This window comes from Colletotrichum lupini, chromosome 10 (genome assembly GCF_023278565.1).
Source record: "Colletotrichum lupini chromosome 10, complete sequence".
NCBI classification, from domain to species: Eukaryota; Fungi; Ascomycota; class Sordariomycetes; order Glomerellales; family Glomerellaceae; genus Colletotrichum; species Colletotrichum lupini.
In genome coordinates this window covers 2,123,243-2,145,363 of record NC_064673.1, presented here as the reverse complement: position 1 = coordinate 2,145,363, position 22,121 = coordinate 2,123,243, and the positions used below count along the sequence as shown (strand labels likewise).

The window sequence follows — 22,121 nt, the reverse complement described above, 5'->3', positions numbered from 1 at the left end:
CATGATGCTGTCACTTGCGCGGTTTGTCGGCGTACTTGCCCTCATCGCTCCCGTTGCGCAGACCGCGCCGACTAAAGAATTTTTTGCAGAGACTAAGGGGAACTGCAGCAAGGTCCAAGTAGCCATTCTTGGTGCTGGCCTCGCAGGAATTACGGCTGCCCAAACACTGGTAAATGCGTCCATCACAGATTTTGTCATCGTTGAGTACAATAATCGGATTGGTGGACGCGTTTACAACCGACCCTTTGGAAAGAAGCCGGGTACGAATGAGTCCTATTTTGTAGAGCTTGGTGCGAACTGGTATGTAGCTCCAGAATAATTTTGGTGTTTTAGCCTATTTACATCACCAACAGGGTTCAAGGAACGGAAAGTGAAACAGAGGAAAATCCGATTTTGACTCTGGTTAAGAAGCACAACCTGAGAAACACGCTTTCTGACTTCGACAATGTTACAGCCTTCAACGAGACTGGCCAATTATGGCCTGGAGAATGGACAGACAAGTTTGACAAGTTGGATGAGTTGTTCGTAAATGTCACGAGGAAGTACGAGTACGACGCTGGCGAAATCATCCTGAAGAATCAGCAAGATCGCAGTGCCCGTGCCGGTCTCGCAATCGCAGGCTGGAAGCCGGGCAGTGACCCGCTGGCACAAGCTATCGAATGGTCTTCCATAGACTTCGAATATGCTAATCCACCGGAGAAGACGTCCCAACAGTACTCCGTAGTCAACACCAACACATCGTTCAAGCGCTGGAAGGATGACAACAACCTGGTGCACGACGAGCGAGGGGTTTGCCACATTCTTCCAGGAAGAAGCGAAGCGCTTCCTAAACGAGACAACCCAGCTGAGGCTTGGGACTATCGTCCAGAACATTACCTACTCTGACGACAGTGTCACAGTGCATAATGGGGACGGCACTTGCATCGTCGCCGACTACGCCATCTGCACGTTTTCGCTGGGTGTCTTGCAGAAGGAGGTGGTTAACTTCTCGCCAGAGCTGCCGCTTTGGAAACGAACGGCCATCCAGTCAATGACTATGGGTACTTACACGAAGATCTTTATGCAATTCAAGCCAGAAGACGTGTTCTGGGACAAGAGCACACAATTCTTTCTGTATGCCGACCCAGTGCAGCGAGGTTACTATCCCTACTTCCAGTCACTGGATCACAAAGACTTTGTGGACGGCTCCGGCATCATCTTTGTCACCGTCGTCGATCAGCAATCTTACACCGTGGAGGCTCAGGACTTTGATACTACGAAGAAACAAATCATGGACGTTCTGAAGGACATGTTCCGAAAAGAGATTCCCGAACCCATTGACTTTTATTATCACAACTGGACTCGCGAACCTTGGGCATACGGGTCTTACTCGAACTGGCCTCCGGCCCTGACGTTGGAGATGCATCAAAACATCCGCGCCAATCTCGGAAACTTGTGGTTTGCTGGCGAGGCCACTCACCCGCAGTACTTTGGCTTCTTACAAGGTGCATATTACGAGGGGAAGAACGCGGGTGAAGCTGTTTCTGGGTGCATCAAGAACAAGGATGACTGTGTGAACCTGAGATCGGTGGCGTACGATGTGTTAAACGGAACGACAAGCACCGATAAGTACACAAAGGTGAATGGATGGAGCACCAAGACTTTTGTAAAGGAACTTGGCATAAACATCAAGAGGTACTTGGGCTTATTGAAAGAGTAGAAGCCACAAAATAGAATAGGAATGACTATACTATCTACATTGCGAACGTACCCCAGTTGTACACTCCAAAGTTGACTGTTGATACCCAAGGACCTACTTGACACATGAGTTTGCACTTCATGTTATGTTGGTACCTCACTTGGAAACACGGAAGCGCAACTTATCACTTGTGATCGTGAATTTTATCTTGAAACCAGGATACAAAGTATGCTTCAGTCATTAATGGAAGTCAGTATTGAAAAGGACCGGATATGGTGTTCTTGGTAATCATATATGGCTGATTATCGGGCATTGGTACCTAGGAGCCTCGTAGGCATCGCGAATGTTAGGTAATAATTCCTTGCAGGCGGTGAGGCATGCCAAGCCTGCTTGAGTCTGGCCTTCAAGGTGTGTAGCCCGCGTTAACTGATCTGTCTGAACACCTTGACTGTAATCCCCGCTTCCATCGGGCCTTTACAATTTGGACATGGCTCTCTAAAGCGTCCGCGTGTAGTAAATTCGTTGAATTAGAAGTCAAGATTCATATACAGAAAATACCTCCGATAAATATAGTGAACATATCCATTCGCCAAGCCATAAGAGCATGCTTACTATGAAGTTCTCATGTGGAACCTTTGCCTAGTACATGTACCAATACCAACTATTATACATTTTCTCACGGCGTTTTAGCTGTATTGATTCTGTTCGCTGTATCTCAATGGGTGATGCTCTTTAGAGGCAAACTTTGCAGGGACACTCAGGACTTTAGGCACTTTATACTTCTTATCAACCGTGGCAGCCATATATGGCTAACCCGATGACGTACCTCAGCTTGGGGATACGGCTATATTTCGGCGAAGAGAGTGGCTTCGTTTCAGTCAGGCGAACATGGGGGGTATGGGCCTAGGGGGCAGGGGGCAGGACGTCGTGAAAATGAGACCAATGTGGTAATTGCTTCCTTAAGTTTGCTTGGCCTCAGATTGGATCCTTGGGCTCTGATCCCATGTCCAATGTACCTTGCCTTACCCGCGCCACGACGATGGCACTAGGTAAGTGGGCTTAGATGGCATCTTTGAAGTGATCTTTTAGGCAAGAGTTTTATAAGAAATCACACAGGAGCTTGTGGCACATGAACGCTGTGCTCTGCGCGGGGAAAACGGCGGTGACGGATGCCCAATCCCATCCAACCTGGCTCTCGTGACGGAATTGAATCGCACTGGGCTACCAACAGCAATGCACGCTCACGGCAGAGGCTCCACTGCCGCTGCATTCTGCGCATCAACTGAGAACACGACATAGTTGCCCAGCTGGGAATCTAGTGCGTCCGGTGCTTGATCTAAAAGTACCTGTCTCTAGCACCAGCGGTCTTTTTAGAATCGGACAGACAGCAACGGGCGCCCTTGACTACATTGCCCAATCAGACCATGTTCATTTCTCGAACCCTAGAGTGTCCGAAACAAGAACAGCTAAAAGGACCTGCGAATACTTGGAGATATCTCATTCATTGACGCGCCGTTCCACCTAGTACAGAATCGTTCAAGCTATCCAGTATTTGCCATGTGTTCGTGTCTTCGTAAAAAGACCGTAAGTTCACAAGATGATCCACCAAGGGCTGGTTTTTCAAATGTACTTAACCTCAGACTCTTCCTCCCCGTGAAGATGTTATCATGGAGATGTTATCATAAACCTGGAGCGAAGTCATTCTCGCACCATGGATTCTTTCTTCCTCCCAAATTACGGCGCAAATCCCTCCATCGTAAGGCTGAATGCCATCGATGATGAAGAAATGCCCGACTCCATTCCGTTTACCACTTCGCCATTTCCTGATATCCTTGTTTCAACACCCGATGCGGCTGAAATGACAGTATTTTCTACATCTCACAACGGCTTCTCTGATTCAGCAATGCTCGGCTTCCTGCCTGCAGACCCCTTTGCAGTTCAACCCTCGCCCACCTCGTCACCAATGCTTAGGCCTCCCACCGACAGAACTGGGAGCCCGTCAACGACGCCATTCAGCATGGATGTCTTGCAGTCAACACTCGGAAGAGATTTTCCCCAGCCATCGTGGGGTATTCTGACTGATGGACCAGCTGGTCCCATCGACATATCACCTCTCCTCCCTGGTACTCCAGCATTCCTGAGTCCCCGACCAAATTCTCTTGCTAGGTCGGCTACGAGCTCAGCCTCCCCGAAAAGATCTCCATCTGTAACCAATGAAGAGTGGGAACGTCTCAAGAAGGACATCAAACGGCTATACATGGAAGAAAGCTTCACGATGCAGGATACCGTGAAGATCTTGCGTGAACAATTCAACTTCTGTGTGACGTAAGTGAAGGTCACCTGCGCTGTTGCAAAGGTCTAATTTCTCTAGTGCAAGGCAATGCAAAAGGCGTTGCCTAGAGAAGTGGAATTGGAGGAAAAATGATACCGAGTCTGCTCGGCAGCTTCGTCGGGACGGCAAGAGCCCAGTAACCCCCAACAAGAAGACAGCACGACAGCAACGCCGGCCACCCATCAACAGCACTAGTAGCCTGCTTGCTGAGATCTCTGCTCGAACATGCGGGCTTTGTGAAAAGCTCCTGCACTGGGTTAAAAGTCTCATCTTCAGATCCTCGAAAGAAGACGTGGAGTGGCGCCAGCTGAATCGCGTTGGTCGTCTGCCAGTCTTCGGACAAGAACTCACTTCTCAGGTCGCCGTCGGCCTGGAGCACTTCGCTTCTGGCGATCCCGACAGTGGATTCCCCGTACTGAGCCACATGTTTTGGGACCTCGGAGATTTTGTCAGGAAGAGCGACATCACTATATACGCGACCTTGCTCTTGGATATACCCTCCATATTCTATGAGTTCAAAAACGAGGTTCCTTTTCTCAACAAATACTTTCTGTATCTGCACAGTTTGTTTGGAGAGTTTCAAAAAGGCGATAGCCCAATCGCAAACGCGGTGCAGGCGATGGGTCAGCTCACAGCCATGGACTTCGATCAAGCTCGAGGCTGCTTATCACAACTCTACCGGGTCGTCGCCGATGCTTACGAAGAAATCCAGGGGCGCGACACATTTGATAGCATCGAACGGCATGTGGAGGCGATCAATGCTACTGGAAGCACTCCAGATACACAGGAGGTAGGACGAATCATCACTGCTCTCGACAACATGCAGATACTCGCCGCCTCACATCAAGGCCAGCTCCAGTCGCCCAACATCATCGAGTATGAACTCTGGAAGATTGAGCTTCTGCGGTCAATTGAGACCGGCAATCAGTTCGTGAGTCGTTGCAATAGACTCCTGGAGAGTATCGCAACCGTTGCTATCGACAAAGAATGGCGGCTTTGGGAGCCTTGGCTGCTCTGGATTTGTGGAGAGGTCATGTACGAGCTTTGCAGATTCTTCGACAAGGTTGGCAACGACGAAGAGTGGGCGGAAAATCTGGAAGGCTGCATTTTACGGTTTAGGTGTGCGATAACCATGGACGAGACCTGGGAAGAGTTGCTGGGATGGAGGGTTGTGCTTTACCGTCTTCAATTGGTTGAGTTCTGGACAGAAGCAGGAAAGCCGGAGCAGGCTGAGAAGCACAAGCGATGCATCAGAAACTCGGCTTGCTGGGAAGCAATGTTGAGAGAGCACGCGGAGCTACCTTCTTTCTTTGATTGAGCTTTTCCTGTGTGTATAATGTAACTGAGTACCTGAAGTAAACGTCTGCCCAAAGGCACCAAAACTCCATGACAAATAATATTTGAGTTTCAGTGAATCTCGTCATGACAACATGAGGCATGAATTACAACTCAAACTACAACTGTTTTATTAAAGGACACCTTTTCATGTCCTTTCGGGTAGCCTGCTGCAAAAGCGGCCTTACTCTGCAGCGGGGAGCCCGAGGCATCCTCAAGCCTGGAACCTCTCTGAATGGAATGACAAGGACTCAAGAAAGCTCTCCTGCGCGGCCTGGAATTTGATCTTCATGAAGTGTGCCCAGAGACAGAGAATCTGGGACTTCGACATATGGGGAGAAACTTGCAGAGAGGTGAGCGGCAGAGTTCTATGTTGAGGGAAGTGGGAGAGCCCAACCCCCCCAAAACATGATCTAGAGCCGCCCTCGCGCAGCAGGTGCTGTGCTTGCTATAACGTAAGGCGTTTCTGCATAAAAGGTCCTTTTCAGTCCCGGCGGATGGGCTGGGTTTGATTTATGCGAACCAATCCGGCAAAGCCATGTGTGGCCAGTCATCTCTCACCTGAGCCGCAGGTATTGATGCGTGGGCTTTTTAGATGCATTGCAGTTGCTGCGGCTTGCTTCAATTCGTTTCAATGGAGTGAAAATGGAGTGGACAGTCAACCAATTAATGCGTACATCCGAGAGTATGATGAGGTGCTTTACGTAGAACTCGTCACTTTTCGGCCAAGGCATACACCACATGTGCGAATCGGAAAGCCGCAGTGGGCAAGACACGCCATGCCCATTCTTTCAGTGGCTAATCACCCTTCATGATCTGGGAATAGAATTATTTGAGGAGAAGGTATATGAATGAAATAACCAGCACAAGGATTTCAGGTTCTCGTATATGGCGTTCCGAACCCTAGTTGGAAGACCAGCTAAAAAGTGTCTTCATCAATATCAATACACATCACGTCTTTCAGATTATATATCCATGCTATGGCATCATATCCTAAACGAAGCGGGCTCATGCCACCACGTGAAAGCGACTGGGAAGACAGAAAGCAAATTCTCTACAGCCTATACATGCTGAAGAACTTAAGTCTTGGAAAGGTGGTTGACGAGATGTCAGCTAGTCATTCCTTTGTTGCTAGGTGAGTCATTTGTGTTAGTTCCAAACCGTAATATCCTTCTAATTCGAAATGCCCTTGCCAGTGAGAGGATGTACAAGCGCAGGTTTGTGAGGTGGGAGTGGTTTAAGTACCACACAAGAAGATTCCAAGCGACGTCCTTGAAACCTGGGAGCAAAGTCGAAAAATGCCGAGGAAAGACTACACGGCAGACTAAAACGCGGAAAGGAAAACAAACTATCCTTCGAAGCTGCGATGTGCACCAGAGAAGCTCAACCGTGGCAGGCGACCTGACGTTCAGTAGACCACAGGTCCCTTTACGCAATACGAGTTGCGAAAGCCTACGGCTAAATAGTTCGCTTTCGACCTTCCTGTTACCTCCGTGTGCTATATCCCTAGAGATGACACATTGGACTGCAAGGCTGGAAAAGAGCCTCCCCGAGAGATCCCGTTGGCCCGAAACCCCCAGGAGAAAGGCGAACTCGACCTCACTGTCAACCACCAATTGCCATTTTGGTGCAGTAGACCCTCTCATCCAAAGACTTGGTGTCATGGATACCATAGTCCCGAGGCCTATGGAGAGAAGGCTCGAAATGGGGATTTTCCATGCAGGACATCAGAGCGAACCCCAGGGTCTCAAAGACCTGGACTTATCGCTTGCGGATGAGCCTCTGCACGATCTTTCGCTTGCTAGCTTCGACATTCAAACGACCAGGCTCATTCCACTCGGATCCTCTGAACTCGCCTCCGAGTTCTCGCTGAGAATTAAGATAACCGCGTTCGTTCCTCAATCATATTCGAAGAAACTCTTGTGCGTAGGGTCCAAAGAAACGTCTTTTCCCCTCAACATGGGCGACCAACTTGGAAATCAGAAGAATTCATGGCAAAGTAGAAGTCCGCCAGTGGCCGTTTACGCGGAAGAAACCATGCTGCAAAGAGATACCCCGAGGTGCATTGATGTCGGGGGACTCATACAGAGCCTGGATGAAGCTCAACAGCAGCTTCGCCAGCTGCAATCCACCTTAGCTAGTTTGGCATGGTTAGCACAAGGGTTCCGAGCTTGACCTCACCCTTGAAACGCGCTGTACCTGAAGATCTAAGTCAATGCTAGCAAGGATATAGTAGCTGAACGAGATCGATATCTGCGGATTATTCTGTAGCAAAGTAGTAATTACCTCAGTTTCCATACTTAATTGACTGTGACGCAATGGAACGAGATGTTGCTGACACGTGACTCTCACTGAAGAGTGGATCGCCTTATCGCTTATCAGCCTCTAGCCTCAGCGCAGAGCTTCGGCGACAGCTGTCAAATTGGTTGCGAACCACAGTCGAACTCCGGGGAAAGCTGGCCCGGAATAGCTCCCACCCCCGTCGCGCATAACCCCGAGTCAAGGAAATGCCCCGGCCGATCTGCTAGGACCCTTTCTCCATCTTGCCGCTTGCACGATCACCGACTATTCCATCCGCGCACACACATTATGGCGTCCCTCGCGCAATTACTCCTGGGAGCTGTCGCTCTTTGCGCTTCCGGCGTCCTCGCTGCGCATCCCGAGGATGGTCTCCCTTCGTACCACTACGGCGCACCCATCCACGTGGAGTGCATGAACCGTAGCTCGTGAGTATCTCCCCTTAGCCGTTCCTATTCATCATCAAGAGCTTCGTCTCCACTGCCTTTAGACTATAGCTCGAGCTCTAGCTAATGCCTCTTCAGCGAAACAGGCGAACATATTGAAAACTCCAACCACGAAATCGAATGGATCCCCTTCCCCTCCTGCGAAGAAACCAACAAGCCCCTCGAGTTCCAATACGGCCACGAGGGCGAAGTCAATTGCACCATCCCCATGGTCTCCGACCCCTTCTTCCACCTCCTCGAGTTCTTCATCCACAACGACGCACCTCTCGCCTGCCGTCTCCCAGCCCGACCCGCGCCTCACGTTGAGACCGTCGGCGAGAAGCCCTACGTGCAAGAATACATTCCTCTCGTCTTCGCCCTCGCCGGCACCCTCCAGCTGAGCCACTTGCACGTTAGCACGCACATGAACGTGCTCCTGCACAGCATGCCGAAGCACCACACCCGACCTCACGACTCGGGTGTCCTCGATTCCGGAACGGCGTATAGCACGAGTCCATTGAGCCATATGGACGGGATATACACAAAGAGACTTGTGATTGGTGATCCGTTGCCGCTACGGTTGTCTGTTAGATGGTTTCCGACGCCGAACCTGCCAAAGTCGGAGGGCCACGTCGAGTGGCAGGGTATGGGCGGACACGTCTACGCGAGCACCGTCTTCTACATCATCACCTCCTTCATGGCAGGCGTGCTCGTCGCGTCAACGTACTTTTTTGGAGTCGTCCTGCCCAAGAGGGTACGCGGAAGAGGCATGGGCGGCGCGACGCCACTCGGTTACGGTCTCAACGGTCTCAACGGCGTTGGCAACGGTTGGGGCTACTCCAAAGCGGCCAAGAGGATGGATTGAAAGAAAGCACCAACAAAGCGTTCGCGTCACGAGAAATCTGTACGATTTGATCCGATTCATGTATATCTGCTAGTCGCCCCCCTCTTTGAGAGGCTTTTATGATGGATGAGGGGAGTTTTATTTTGATGGACGAATTAAACTGGGATGGCCTTGACCTGCCCACTTGGACTGGGGAAATGGAGTTTTGGAATCGATCATCTGGATCCGCGCACGCGCGGGCTGACGGGAGCAGGATTTGTAGCGATATGTTAATGGAACCAATACCTGCTCCAATGGAGACCCAGCGAACTCCTCTTACTGCAACTTCTTGGTGCTGTCTGCGGTGTTCACCCGCTTCAAAATGCGCAGCCACATGTCCAGTCCCATCAGCGCCGCTTTTGAGATCAGCTTAATTTGAAGATTGATCGCAAATGTCGATTGCACTTACGGATGACCGCCCATGGGCCGTAGAGGTTGAAGACAAAGACGTTCTTCTGAGCCTGGCTGTACACGGCAGGATCCCAGTGGAAGACGTCGTAGATGCAGGTCAACGTCGTGAGAGCGCACTCGACGCAGAAGACGAGCACAGCGAGTTCGAATCCGGCAGTTGTGCCAGTGTTTCTCGAGAACCTGTAGACCATCCAGGCAGCCATGGGCAGCTGGTAGACGATCTCGATATAGGTGAAGAGCTTGAACCACGAGGGGAGGTTCTCGTGAGACGCGGTGAAGAAGGGGTCGTTGTACGTGGAGATGTAGAAGCCGCGGAGGACTTGGAGGAAGTGTAATGGGGATGAGGGTGCCGCGTAGAGAGCTGATGGGTAGAATGGGACGAGGTCAACCACTGATGCGAGGATGGTCAGCTCTGGCTTCTATGGGTGAGAGGTCGTGAAGGCTGCTGAAAGACCCGAGACGCTCCAGAAACCAGAATCCTTAGTCACGACGCCACTCTGCCGCCGACAAGTTTCAATAAATACATGATAGCATATAGACAGATCACAATATCAATTGACGCAAAGCGATAGAGGTTGGACTCACAAAGCATCGCCGTCAGCTGTATGCCAGAGATGACGAGGTACGCGCTGTCGCGCCAAGTTCTTGCTGAGGCAGACATGACAACCTTTTGAGATGACTCAATGATAGCAGAGCCGGGTGACTTTCTTCTGTGCTTAGATTGAGGACTTGCGCGGATTGATGACGGCCGCTTTACGATGGTCACGCCGCGTTGAGTTGAGGAAAACATCAGGGATGAGCTGGTAAGCGTAATTTCACGAAAGATCTGTGCTGACATAAGCACCAGTTCAAGCGGTGGGTGTAAGTGACGAGACAAACTTGTCGCCGAAGGATCATTACGACGCTAGAACAAGGTTTCGGAGGAGGATTTTTGGGATTTACAAAGAGAACAGGCAATCTCTAATGCTACTTTCTATTCCCGACGTACAGAATTGACCCGCCCGACCTTATATATACCTACAGTCCCTCGACGGAAGAAGATCCGAGTCGTGCCCTCTATCGAGCCACTGGTGTCAAGCGCGCCTTCAAGGGGCCTTTATCCCACAAGATAAAGACCTGCTGCTTCTTGGCCCAGTCTTTGTAGTCCTCGTCAATTTCAATGTCAAAGTTCCAAATTAGGCGAGCCAGAATGAGTCTCATTTCAACATAGGCCAGACTGCAGCGGTTAGCGACACATTCCCATGAAATCAGTTGGACGACGACACTCACTTCCGCCCCAAGCAATTCCGTGAGCCGATGTGGAAAGGTTGGAAAGCTTCCCTGTTATCCGATGCGAATTTCTCATCTCCCATGAATCTCTCGGGGTGAAATCCGTACGGGTCTTTGAAGTACTGCTCGTTGTGGTTTATGGCCCACTGGTGAATCGCAACAATAGTCTAGTGGCAGTATCGTCAGTAATTCCATGCAGGCCAAGTATGAGAGACTTACTCACGTTCTCAGGCACGAAATTTCCGCAGATAGTCGCTCCACCCTTGGGTGTGACTCTTGGGAGGCCCATGGAGACTGGAGGGTAGACTCTGAGCGCTTCATCCAGGCAAGCGAGCATGTAGGTCAGCTTGTTGACAGATACTAGATCGATCTCCTCTTCCGTCTTGAAAGATGATCGTACTTCATCCGTAAGTTTGGCCAGACAATCCCTATTCGTGAGGAGGTAGTAGGTAACTCCGGCCAGTAATGTCGCTGTCGTTTCAGAACCCCCAATGATGAGCGTGTTGCTGTTTGCCGCAAGCGTCTCGAACGAGATATTCTGTTTGACCAGTAATTAGAGAGATGATAGTCTGGCAAGGTACTGAAAATGACGAGATGACGATTACCAGTTCGTCCTTCTTCTTCAACAAGCCCTCAATCAAATCAGGCCTGCCACCCTCCTTCTTGCCGAGCTCCATACGCCTCTCCAACTTGGCCTTGGCCCTAGCCAAATTCTCGCCTCTAGCCTTCTTCGCCGCTTTCGTCGCCAAAAGCGTGAAGATGACCTTCTTCAGGAAGGGAAAATGACCTGCGGTCTGCGCGAATACCCCAAGGCGAGCCGACTGGAAGATAGCCTTCACCCACGGGTGGTACTCCGACTTCTCCAAGCACCCAAACGGTTCACCAAACGCCAGATCCCCAATAATATCAAACGTCGTAAAGTTATACCACGACATCAAGTCAACGGGTTCTTCGCCGGAACAATGCTCGTGCAGGCGCTGGATCATGAGATCCACGTACTTCATGATCAGGGGCTTCTGGTCGCGAAGACTTCGCTCGCTAAAGCCGTGTGATAGTTGCCGTCTTAGCATCGCGTGCTCCGCGCCGTTAGTGTTGACGATGTTGATGGGCTGCTCTGCCGTCGGGCGGTAGAATTTTGGGGCTTTTTCGAACGTTGGCGAGCCTGCGGACCGGTGGCCCATGATATCTTTCCAAGCGTTGACGTTGCAATAAGCCAGTTCGTCTGGAGCGACGCGGACTACGTCTCCGTATTTCTTGTGAAGTTCCAAGACGTCCATAGGAAGGGCGCCCTTGATGAGTCTGTGACAGAAAGCCCATCTTGTCGCTCTCATGGAAATTGGCCCAGGGTAGTGCCGAAGTGGATGGAGGAAAAGGTTGTAGAAGATGCATGATACTGTGTACACTGCAATCTAGTGTGGTGTCAACTCAAGCAGTATAGGTTCGTCCGACTCTGATTAACTTACAAAAGCAGCGCATGCCGTGATGGCGGTCAAGAAGCTATGTAGAACTGTCATGCTGACGAGAGCCGATACAACGAGCTTTTGGCGTTGTTGCTAGAAAGTTTGGAAGAATAGAGGTTCTTTGAGCTAAATATATCTTCTGCAGACTGCAGGACAATAAGATCCTGAATTTCGCGAACGCGTAGTCTGTTGCGGTCCGCCAAATCTCCTTCAATTGTTGCAAGCCCATCTACAAGGCTGAGTTCAGAAATGGCGAAGTTGCACAACGGGACGTAGAAGTTGAAGTCGCTAAACTTAAATTCGAACAGTGGTTGATTCCTACGGCCAGAAATAGAGCCCATGCCACTCCTGAGCGACAAGCTAAGAAACCTGTGATAGTGCTGCCTAGAGAAACCAGCAAATCATGAACAGGTACGAAAACGAGGGAGATGTAGAAGGGAAAGGGTAATTCCACGGATTGCTACTGGTTGATGTTGCATGGACCTTTCTCTCGGACGGACACCTGGGGCAGCAGGCGTTCGTTTCAAATTCCGAGGGCCTGGAGCTGTCACCAAGTTCGATCTCAACTCCGTCCCGCAACTTAATCATTGCAGAAGTAGTGGGCCGGCAACGGGGTTCGGTATGGGAATGTCCCAGAATACGGTCCTTTTCTGACATAGCCCAGTTCTTGAGTCGTGGTTGGGGTACGCAGCTACTGCGGTAAGTGGCTAGATGTCGATCTTGCTGATCAAATATTTCATTCCTTACGAGTGTTAAGTTACGCGTCAAAGATTAAAACGATGGCTATGCTGTTTGGTCGAATATTGACTCTGTGGTGTACGTTCGTTGTCGTTGTCGTTGTCGCACGTTCATTGCGGAGGGTGCGATAACGAGAACGAGGTACGAGCGGGAGCTAGTGAGTGATCGACAAAGCAACGGACCAGGATCCACGCGGTCCTGAACGAACTGAACCCTTGGTAGCAATGGCGGTACAAGAATCCATAGATCCACTATTTCTCCAGGCGAATTGGGCTCAGTCGTGTTCAGTAAAGCGCATTCTTTTCACGAACTGTAGGATCTGGGGTCTGCTTACGCCAGTATGCGATAGCGGGCAAGGGTCAGATGATGAGAATCGCAAATAGGAGTGGATTTCGAGATCGGGAATAGTGGATTAAGATAAACGAAGTATCTTTTGGAGAAGATACAGTCCACTGAGGTTGTCACAAGTACGGCAGGATGCGATTTACGCGGGAAACATCACCTTGTATTTGGCCGTGTGGTGCCTAACTCTCATCTTGATATACGTGATCTCTATATTCTATCTAGCGCCTGCTCGTTGTGTGAACTGATCTTATCACACTACACATCAAGTTCTCTTACTCTCTTCACTACATCTATACTACGAGTCCTGGCACACGAGTAATAGCGGCATTATGAAAGGAACTACAAAGTCTAGTTCCACGGAAAAGCAGCATATTCAGAGCTCACCAACAGAGCCTCCACCAGCCAAAATGGGACCTGGAGAGATTCCCTCTGAGGCAACCTCTGGAGAAGTCTCAGACGAGGACGATAGAAATCTCGTCACCTGGGACGGAGCCGACGATCCGCAAAATCCTATGAACTGGCCCGATTCTAGAAAATGGATCAACTTGGTCTTGATGTCGCTTTTGACTATTATCTCGTAAGTTTAGCGCCCGCGATCTACTGGAACCTGGTTTCTCACTAACTCTTTCAAGCCCACTGGTACTTAGACATCTTAATCTCTGTCAGATGTAGTCACATAGAGCTGATATTTTACAATCATACATAGGGCTCATCTATGTTCGCCCCTGGAATCCCTAGAATCCTCACAGAATTCAAAACCAACGATTCTCTCATCGCAACCTTCATCACCTCGATCTACTTCCTCGGCTTCGCCTTTGGACCTCTGGTGGTAGCGCCTTTGAGCGAGCTTTATGGCCGTGTCTACATTTACCATATCAGCAACGTCTTGTTCGTTTCTTTCTGCGTGGGTGCTGCTCTGAGCACCAGCATCGATATGCTCCTGGCATTTCGCTTCTTGATGGGTTTTGTGGGCTCAGTTCCCACAACAATCGGTGTCGGAAGCATCGTCGATGTCATGCCGATTGAGAAACGCGGACGCTCAATCTCACTCTGGGCAATTGGTCCTCTCCTGGGCCCTTCCATAGGGCCTGTCGCGGGAGGATATTTGATTCAGGCTGCCGGCTGGCGCTGGGTCTATTGGCTACTTGCGATCTTGGTATGTTGATGGAATCGTATAGTTAAGTCCAGTACCCATGCTAACAGTCAAAGGGCGGTGTTTGCAGCATTCTGGCGCTGTTGATTATGCGTGAAACCTACGCCCCGGTTCTACTAGAGCGCAAGGCCCGACGCCTACGAATGGAAACTGGGAACCACGCCCTGCGCACAAAGGCTGACCGAGATGGAAAGAAACTGATACAGAGAGCCGTGATCCGGCCATTCAAGTTTCTCTTCATGACGCCATTGGTGTCCATTATTGCCGCCTACGTCGGGATAGCTTACGGAATACTCTACCTGCTGATCGCTACGTTCTCCTTTGTCTACACCGACCAGTATCACTTTAGCGAAGGTGATGCCGGCTTGGCGTTCCTCCCAGCTGGGCTTGGGATGATGATTGGTGTCTTGACTTTTGGCAATGTACAAGATTATCTCGTCAAGAAGGCAAGAGAGGGGATGAGGCCAGGCGAGAAGTATAGGCCGGAAGTAAAGATCACGCCTTGGTTGACGATTCCGACCGGCCTAACAATACCGGTTGGGCTTTTCATCTATGGCTGGACGACAGAGAACAAGATCCACTGGATTATTCCCATGATAGGCGTTGTTATCCTGTCTGGTGGACTCACTGGAGTTACAGTAGGCCTTTCCACTCAGTATCTGACGATTCGACAGCTAATGTTATCAGATGTGTGTCCAAAATTACCAAATTGATTCGTACGAGAGATATGCAGCGTCAGGTTCAGCAGCTGTCACACTATCCCGATCTCTGATTGGCGCTTTGATGCCCCTTGGGGGATTGAAAATGTATGAAGCCCTGGGTTTGGGATGGGGAAACAGTCTCCTGGGCTTCATGTCCTTGGCACTGGTGCCGGTACCTGTTGGTCTGTTTCTATACGGGGGCATGATTCGGAAGAGGTTCGATCCCGTGCTGTGAGACCGAATCAAAATGTGATTCGCCGCAGATAAACTCAATTAGGCTTGCATATCTAGAACCCGAATCCATTATTACTTGTTATGCACGCAAACCTGTCCCCACAACCGAATGCCACTATACTCGTGTTTATGACTGAAGATACATGTATCAATATGTGAACGTACTACGTACATCAGCGGAACTTGAAGACCATACTTGCTAGTGTCAAAAGTGTATCATATCATTTGATCTTCCAACAAAGGCTGAGGGAAATGCCATACTAGATTATCAAAATCTCTTTGTTCACACATATTCCGAGCACTGACCCACAACGCCTATCTGTGTTGAATAAGTCGTTTCAAAATTCATCATGAGCCCACCACAATCATCTAGGTAACAAGACAATAAAGATTCGAACCAGAACAGTATAGCACATTACGACAACCTGCACTCCACACCCCTCATCTCCCACGTCGTGGTCCTCGCCATCATCCGATCATCGGCTAGTCGCCCGCAACATAGGCCCGTTGCTCCCTTCGCGCTGCAAACTTTGGGAGTTGTACCTATGCAGATAATCATGGTCTGCCAGTCTACGAGGCCGGTATCGCAAAGGCAGGGCGGAGATAAAGGCGAAGAACATGCTGATAGTTCCCATTGCGAGATAAGATCTTCCCAAAAAGCTGTTCCGCCGGCCGATGCCAGAAGTTGTAGAAATGATGATAGACTTGGTGCCACGATTTTCACGAACAGGGTAGTCTGCATTTAAAACATTATTATGTCGGGTCATTGGTATCGGGGGATGGTGTGTCAAACGTACGGGAAATGACATCAAGGCGATAGATGCCTCTCTCCATCACTTCGTCTTTGTTGCGCATAGCCATCTTGCTGAACGATGAGGCAGCGGATGTTCGCATCCACACCATGAAAGACTCATCTTCTGCTGGATTAAACATGTTGCCTGAATGATATCCATTGGGATACCTCTCTGCCCAACCTGGAGGAGGCACAATGACGCTGTCATTGGACTGGGCGGTGACTGGTACTTGGTATTTGCTTGGTTGATACAGTCCCTTTTCAACACTCTTGGCGATGCCGACCGATGTCATGTTGTATGGAACGGTCCGGTTTGTACCACTCGGTATGCGCAGCGGGTTTGCGAAAGTGTCGTTGAAGTATGAGTTGGCTATAATGCCGCAAGGGTAAACAATTTTCTCCTCTGCACTACCAGCAACATTTCTTGATGCCACCGGAACGCAATCTGAGCTCTTGATGCTATTCAATGACACCGCCTCGCCCTTCAGTTGGTCTTTATGACGAGAGTTGACATAGAGACGGTGGTTTTGATGAAAATTCGTAAGCCGGTAGTAGTACAGAACTGGGGGCTGCAAGTCTTCAGGTAGGAAGAATTCTATTGTGCAAAGAGTGTAGTTCTTGGTAACTCCGTCGAAGGTCACGGACTGATTCGACCTTTTCCACTGGTCCACAGGCTGGCCCGCTGACGAAGCCTTGAAGCGTTTTCGGACGTTGTCTGGTGGCATAACTTCAAGCTCGTTGAAGGATTCAATCTCGTCGCACTTTGTGTAGTCTATCCGCATCTCTCGAATCTTCACGTGTGTCAGTGAAGTTTTTTGACAAGAGTGAAACAAGGTACTCCAGCTTACGTTATCATTTTGAACTAGCCAGAATACCCCCAGTGATAAGCAGACGACGCCAAGTGCAAGGAAGATCTTGATTGATGACTTTGGTGTCAAAAGTGGCCTAGGAGTAAGTGTCAGAAGCTTGAACGGTGGCATGAATTTGGGATCCCGCAATTCCAAGCTTTTAGGCGTTGTTGGTTAAATGGTGTCGCCTTTGGCTTTCGCGGTTTCTCCAACTGAGTCGAATCTTCAGACTTGAACCAACCCATCTTATTCGCTCTTGGTCGGATGTTGTCAGCTGAGTTCAGCGTTATCCTTTTCCAGAAATCGAGAATGGTGGGCTTTGTGTCTCTGACGATAGGAGATGGCCACTGTGGTGAAATGAGGTGTAAAGACTGGTTAAGCTTGAACGTCGGATTTTGAATCCAAGGGTTCGCCTGGCAGGTGTTGACTGTTGATAACGTCGTTGCCAAAGCGACTTGAGAGAGGTTCGGTGGCCATTCTGATTACGGAGTTCTTGAAGATCGTCCATTTGCAGCGCTAAAACGAGGTTGCACTGTCCAGTCCGATGGCCGTTACCGATTTAGCTCAACCATCGCCGGCACTCTGAAACCTTAAGAATGAGCCACTGTCAAGAAGTGAAACATATATTGACGTACTGAGTCAGTATTAGGCTAGTTGTACTACCCATAGACATGTAAGTCTCTGTCTCCTTGTCGGTCATCTCGAAAAGTCGGCTGGCGATCTGATGCACACGAGATGTGGTTGGCTGAAGGGCGTCGAAACCTACGACTCGCTGGCGTGGGGCCATCTCGTACTCGGAAGTTTCCTATTGGGGCTATGCTCTAAGATAGCGGATCGTTACATCTGTAGCAGCTTGTCTAGGGTCATATTCCTGTGATACAAGGTGCTTTTTGTAGTCTTGGCTCGTTATCGTTTTCTCTTTCGACATCTCTTGGGCCGCTGGAAGGGCCGTGCTCCTGGCCGCTACGGGTGGGTGTTCATCACCAACGAGGCGGGTGTGGGTGTTAAAATGGCTTAGATCCCTTGGCAAATGTTGATCTTTGCTCATCTACTTGCGGGTGGTGACTTCTAGGCCAACAGTCAATTCCAAATATACTGACAGCCATTCATCTTGAGGTTGATGCGAAGGATCGTGGACATATGAAGAGGCCATCCTGACGTGAACATCAATGACACAAGACCGCAACAACTCTCTCGAAATACTCAGCAAATTTAGTAAAGGCATTCAACAACACACAACCTATCCGGTGGTAGGTTTTGTCATACTTTCTGAGAGGTCTACGCCAGGCTAACCTTGCACCAAACAGACATACGTCTGCGAGATTTCAGATCAGTCTTTCACAGACAACAAGTCTCCACTGTACCCAGCATGGGGTTTGGAGGCTTCAAGTCTTTGCTGTCGAGATCCCGTGTGCCATCACCCTCCACCGGCCGTCGAATCCCGATCCGACTGGAACAGAAGTCTACATTACACGACGAACATCGTGGCAAGCCGTACATCTCAAACAGCATCAAGACCTCTAAATACAATGTCTTCGACTTCCTGCCCCGGCAACTCCTTTACCAGTTTTCGCGACTCGCCAATGCCTACATGCTCATCATCTCCATCTTGCAAATGATCCCTGGTTTCAGCACCACTGGCAAATTTACAACACTTATCCCTCTCGTTATCTTCTTGGGACTCATTATATCGAAGGAAGGGTACTACGATTGGAAGCGACATCGCCAAGATGTGGCAGAGAACAACCGACAGTCCATGGCTCTTCGGAGTGCCGCATCAGGAGCGAAAGGATCCCTGGCTGCCGGGCCTGAGTACTACGAAGGATCAAATTCAACGGGGCATCAGTGGATGACCGTCAACTGGAAAGATCTCAAAGTCGGAGATATTGTGTCACTTTCAAGAGATGAAGATGTGCCGGCAGATATGGTTTTGTTGCATGCTGATGGGCAAGAAGGGGTGGCCTATGTCGACACGATGGCTTTGGACGGCGAGACCAGTCTCAAATCCAAGCAAAGGCCGGCAAAGCTTCCTAATTGTGGCACGATCGAACAAATCGCCTCTTCCAATGCTGAGTTACTTGCCGAAGACCCCAACGCGGATCTTTATCGCTTCGACAGCAAGCTCACAGTGAATGGCTTCACGGTGCCACTCACTATCAACGAGGTTATCTATCGAGGGAGCACAATTCGCAACACGACGAAAGTCATCGGGGTTATCATCAACACGGGAGAGGATTGCAAAATCAGGTTGAACTCGAACAAGGAGACAAAACCTAAGCAGCCGGCGTTGGAGAGGATCACCAACTTCATTGTCGTGTTCTTAATGTTCTATGTCCTAATAAGCTCTGCTGCGACGTCAATGGGTTATCTTGCTTGGAAAGGTTCTGGGGAGGACCACGCTTGGTACTTGTCCGGCGCCTCCGTTCCTTTCGCGGACATCTTTGTCGGCTTCATCATCATGTTCAACAACGTCATTCCGCTGTCTCTCTATGTCGGACTTGAGGCCACAAAGCTAGGCCAAATGACTCTCATCATCAACGACTTGGAGATGTACCACGACGCGACAGATACCCCTGCAGGAGTCAATACAACTAACAACCTTGACGACCTTGGCCAGATCAGCTATGTCTTTAGTGACAAGACTGGAACCCTGACGGAGAACATCATGAAGCTTCGGAGGCTCAGCATCGCTGGAACTAGCCGGCTTCATCAGATGGATTTACCAGAGCGCTCGACAGCGAGTGCGGACTCGACTTCCAGTTTGACAACCGAGCACATGCTTGAGTACATCCGATCGAAGCCCAACTCTTTCTTCGCTTCTAGAGCTATGAAGTACATCTTGGCTATGTCACTTTGCCATACCTGTCTTCCGGAGAGAACTGATGACGGGGAGATTGACTTTCAAGCTTCTTCTCCTGACGAGTTGGCATTAGTCAGGGGTGCGCAGGAGCTCGGTTTCCTCGTCATTCAGCGGTCATCACAGTCTATCACGGTGCAGATACCTCATGCCGACGGCAACAGCTCTTGCACTGTTTTTGAGATCTTGGATGTGATTGAATTCAGCAGCAAGCGCAAGCGTATGACTATAGTTCTTCGTTGTCCGGATGGGAGATTGTGGCTTATCTGCAAGGGGGCCGACTCCATCGTCTTACCACGGCTACGCATGGCTCCTGCAGACATGAAGAGCACCCGCAACAGCAACACTGAACCTCTGAAGGGCTTAACCTCAATACCATCACGTTGGAGTTCACGAAGGTCGAGACTTCCTGCTGAGACAGTTACCGAGATAAGAGAGAACGACGACCGCTCAGTTTATAGTCAAACGTCAGGAGATTTCGACGAGTTCGGGATTCGGCTCCAGCCACAACGGCCGCAGAATAACTTGGCACGCGATAGACAAAACGACCAGTCTCGGTTTGGATTTCTGGAGGGATCCTGGATTGCGGATGAGACTCGGACCCTTCGCGAGTGTTTTGCTCACATTGACGACTACGCAACCGAGGGACTGCGCACTTTGGTCTACGCGGACAAGTTCCTCGACCCCGAAGAGTACAACAACTGGAAACACCTCCACCACGAAGCCGAGACTAGCCTTGTGAACCGTCAAGAGCGCATCGAGGAGGTGAGCGAGCTACTGGAGCAGTCTCTCGATCTCGTGGGAGCTTCTGCAGTTGAGGACAAGCTGCAGACTGGGGTACCGGAAACGATTGAGAAGCTACGGCAGGCTAGGATTAAGATTTGGATGCTTACTGGCGACAAGCGAGAGACGGCCATCAACATCGCTCATTCGACACGGATCGTTGGTCCCGATACTTCTCTTTTCGTACTAGACATCGAGAAAGGTGATCTTGAGTTGCAACTTACCGGCATTGCGGACGAGGTCCAATATGGTCTCCCACAGGTGTATTCTGACCCGACTCGCTCGCACACGGCAATAGTGATCGACGGCGAGACTTTGACTGCAATCGAAGACCCATCCGCGATTCGACTCCGTCAATTGTTTGTCACAATGATGACCAAGGTCGACTCTGTTATTTGCTGTCGTGCATCGCCTGCCCAAAAAGCCCTGCTCGTAACTGAAATCGGCAAAGGCCCGCAGAAGAAGTCGCGATGGTATAGTTGGCTTAGTCCAACCTCCAATAAGCCCCTGACTCTTGCTATCGGCGACGGTGCCAACGACCTGGCCATGATCTCTGCTGCCAATGTCGGTGTTGGCATCTCTGGCAGAGAGGGTCAACAGGCCGCTCGAGTTGCGGACTTCAGCATCTCTCAGTTTCGGTATCTGTCTCGGCTGGTACTTGTTCATGGCCGTTGGAACTACTACCGCACAACACGTTTCATCTTGGCCACGTTCTGGAAGGAGACCTTTTTCTACCTCCCGCAGGCACTCTTTCAAGAGCAGACTGGGGCCACGGGCACGAGTTTGTACGAACCAGGAAGTCTGACTTTTGTGAGTTTCTTCACTGCGGCTTGCATCCTCGTTATTGGAACTTGGGAACAAGATCTCCACTCGCGCACTCTGACTGTGGTCCCGGAGCTGTTCAAGTATGGTCAAAATGCTGAGGGTCTGAATATGTCGGTGTACTTTAGCTGGTTCAGTAACGCAATGATTTCTGGACTCATTGTCTATGCTGGCGCCTGGGCGGGTTACACGGACTCTGAAATGATTGAAGATGACGGGCTGTATGCGCAAGGATTGCTGACATTTGTGCCATGTGGGGTTTGGGTCAACATTAAGTTACTGTGAGTACATCCAAGCTTAGATTCCATGATAAACTTGCTGACTTGAAACAGGGTCATTGAGCTACATTACAAAACCAGAGTTGCCCTCTGGTCCATCGTCGGCAGTATCGCGGTACTGTGGGCCTATTTGCTTGTAGCGGGTGCCATCTCTTCACCAAGCGCGGGCCCGTATTCTGTTCGCGGGGGGCTGATATCAGAATTTGGCAGGGATCCAGCATGGTGGTCTACGCTCATTATGGTGCTGTGTGCACTGCTTCTGATGGAGATGGCTACGAAGGCACTGAGGCAGAGCCACGTCTTGCGAGCTTGGCTGTCGAGGTGTTGGTCTTCGAGTGAAAGAGTGGATGGCAAGGGAGGTGGTGTGCGGGAGGGCTTCAACGACTGGGAGCCTCGTCTTTGGCAGGAAATGGAGAGAGATGAGAATGTGAAGAGAGTTTTGCATGGTCTCAGCAGATGATGACAAGGGTGAAATCGT

General features: G+C 50.1%; 8 protein-coding genes across 8 annotated transcripts; 6 read left to right on the top strand and 2 right to left on the bottom strand.

Moving 5' to 3' along the window:
* Nucleotide 1: 1 nt before the first annotated feature.
* On the top strand, nucleotides 2-1,699 carry CLUP02_17802 (N1-acetylpolyamine oxidase; the record flags this gene model as incomplete). Its single annotated transcript, XM_049296706.1, has 3 exons — nucleotides 2-300; nucleotides 540-789; nucleotides 869-1,699. 3 exons carry the CDS (start codon nucleotides 2-4, stop codon nucleotides 1,697-1,699), a joined length of 1,380 nt encoding a protein of 459 aa, XP_049137930.1.
* A 1,690-nt stretch (nucleotides 1,700-3,389) lies between these two features.
* CLUP02_17801 (uncharacterized protein) lies at nucleotides 3,390-5,328 on the top strand (the record flags this gene model as incomplete). Its single annotated transcript, XM_049296705.1, has 2 exons — nucleotides 3,390-4,003; nucleotides 4,068-5,328. The coding sequence occupies 2 exons, from the start codon at nucleotides 3,390-3,392 to the stop codon at nucleotides 5,326-5,328; spliced, it is 1,875 nt and encodes a 624-aa protein (XP_049137929.1).
* A 997-nt stretch (nucleotides 5,329-6,325) lies between these two features.
* On the top strand, nucleotides 6,326-7,520 carry CLUP02_17800 (uncharacterized protein; the record flags this gene model as incomplete). Its single annotated transcript, XM_049296704.1, has 2 exons — nucleotides 6,326-6,480; nucleotides 6,542-7,520. The coding sequence occupies 2 exons, from the start codon at nucleotides 6,326-6,328 to the stop codon at nucleotides 7,518-7,520; spliced, it is 1,134 nt and encodes a 377-aa protein (XP_049137928.1).
* A 414-nt stretch (nucleotides 7,521-7,934) lies between these two features.
* Nucleotides 7,935-8,933, top strand: CLUP02_17799 (uncharacterized protein; the record flags this gene model as incomplete). Its single annotated transcript, XM_049296703.1, has 2 exons — nucleotides 7,935-8,071; nucleotides 8,168-8,933. 2 exons carry the CDS (start codon nucleotides 7,935-7,937, stop codon nucleotides 8,931-8,933), a joined length of 903 nt encoding a protein of 300 aa, XP_049137927.1.
* A 294-nt stretch (nucleotides 8,934-9,227) lies between these two features.
* On the bottom strand, nucleotides 9,228-12,145 carry CLUP02_17798 (cytochrome P450 ClCP1; the record flags this gene model as incomplete). Its single annotated transcript, XM_049296702.1, has 8 exons — nucleotides 9,228-9,307; nucleotides 9,361-9,753; nucleotides 9,948-10,162; nucleotides 10,468-10,578; nucleotides 10,632-10,798; nucleotides 10,855-11,169; nucleotides 11,237-12,040; nucleotides 12,095-12,145. 8 exons carry the CDS (start codon nucleotides 12,143-12,145, stop codon nucleotides 9,228-9,230), a joined length of 2,136 nt encoding a protein of 711 aa, XP_049137926.1.
* A 1,436-nt stretch (nucleotides 12,146-13,581) lies between these two features.
* Nucleotides 13,582-15,263, top strand: CLUP02_17797 (polyamine transporter 3; the record flags this gene model as incomplete). Its single annotated transcript, XM_049296701.1, has 5 exons — nucleotides 13,582-13,751; nucleotides 13,807-13,813; nucleotides 13,881-14,330; nucleotides 14,378-14,965; nucleotides 15,015-15,263. 5 exons carry the CDS (start codon nucleotides 13,582-13,584, stop codon nucleotides 15,261-15,263), a joined length of 1,464 nt encoding a protein of 487 aa, XP_049137925.1.
* Nucleotides 15,264-16,015: 752 nt separating this feature from the next.
* Nucleotides 16,016-17,035, bottom strand: CLUP02_17796 (LEM3/CDC50 family protein; the record flags this gene model as incomplete). The annotated part of the gene is made up of 2 exons (XM_049296700.1): nucleotides 16,016-16,846; nucleotides 16,904-17,035. The coding sequence occupies 2 exons, from the start codon at nucleotides 17,033-17,035 to the stop codon at nucleotides 16,016-16,018; spliced, it is 963 nt and encodes a 320-aa protein (XP_049137924.1).
* Nucleotides 17,036-18,272: 1,237 nt separating this feature from the next.
* Nucleotides 18,273-22,103, top strand: CLUP02_17795 (P-type ATPase; the record flags this gene model as incomplete). The annotated part of the gene is made up of 2 exons (XM_049296699.1): nucleotides 18,273-21,646; nucleotides 21,698-22,103. 2 exons carry the CDS (start codon nucleotides 18,273-18,275, stop codon nucleotides 22,101-22,103), a joined length of 3,780 nt encoding a protein of 1,259 aa, XP_049137923.1.
* Between the last annotated feature and the right edge of the window lie 18 nt (nucleotides 22,104-22,121).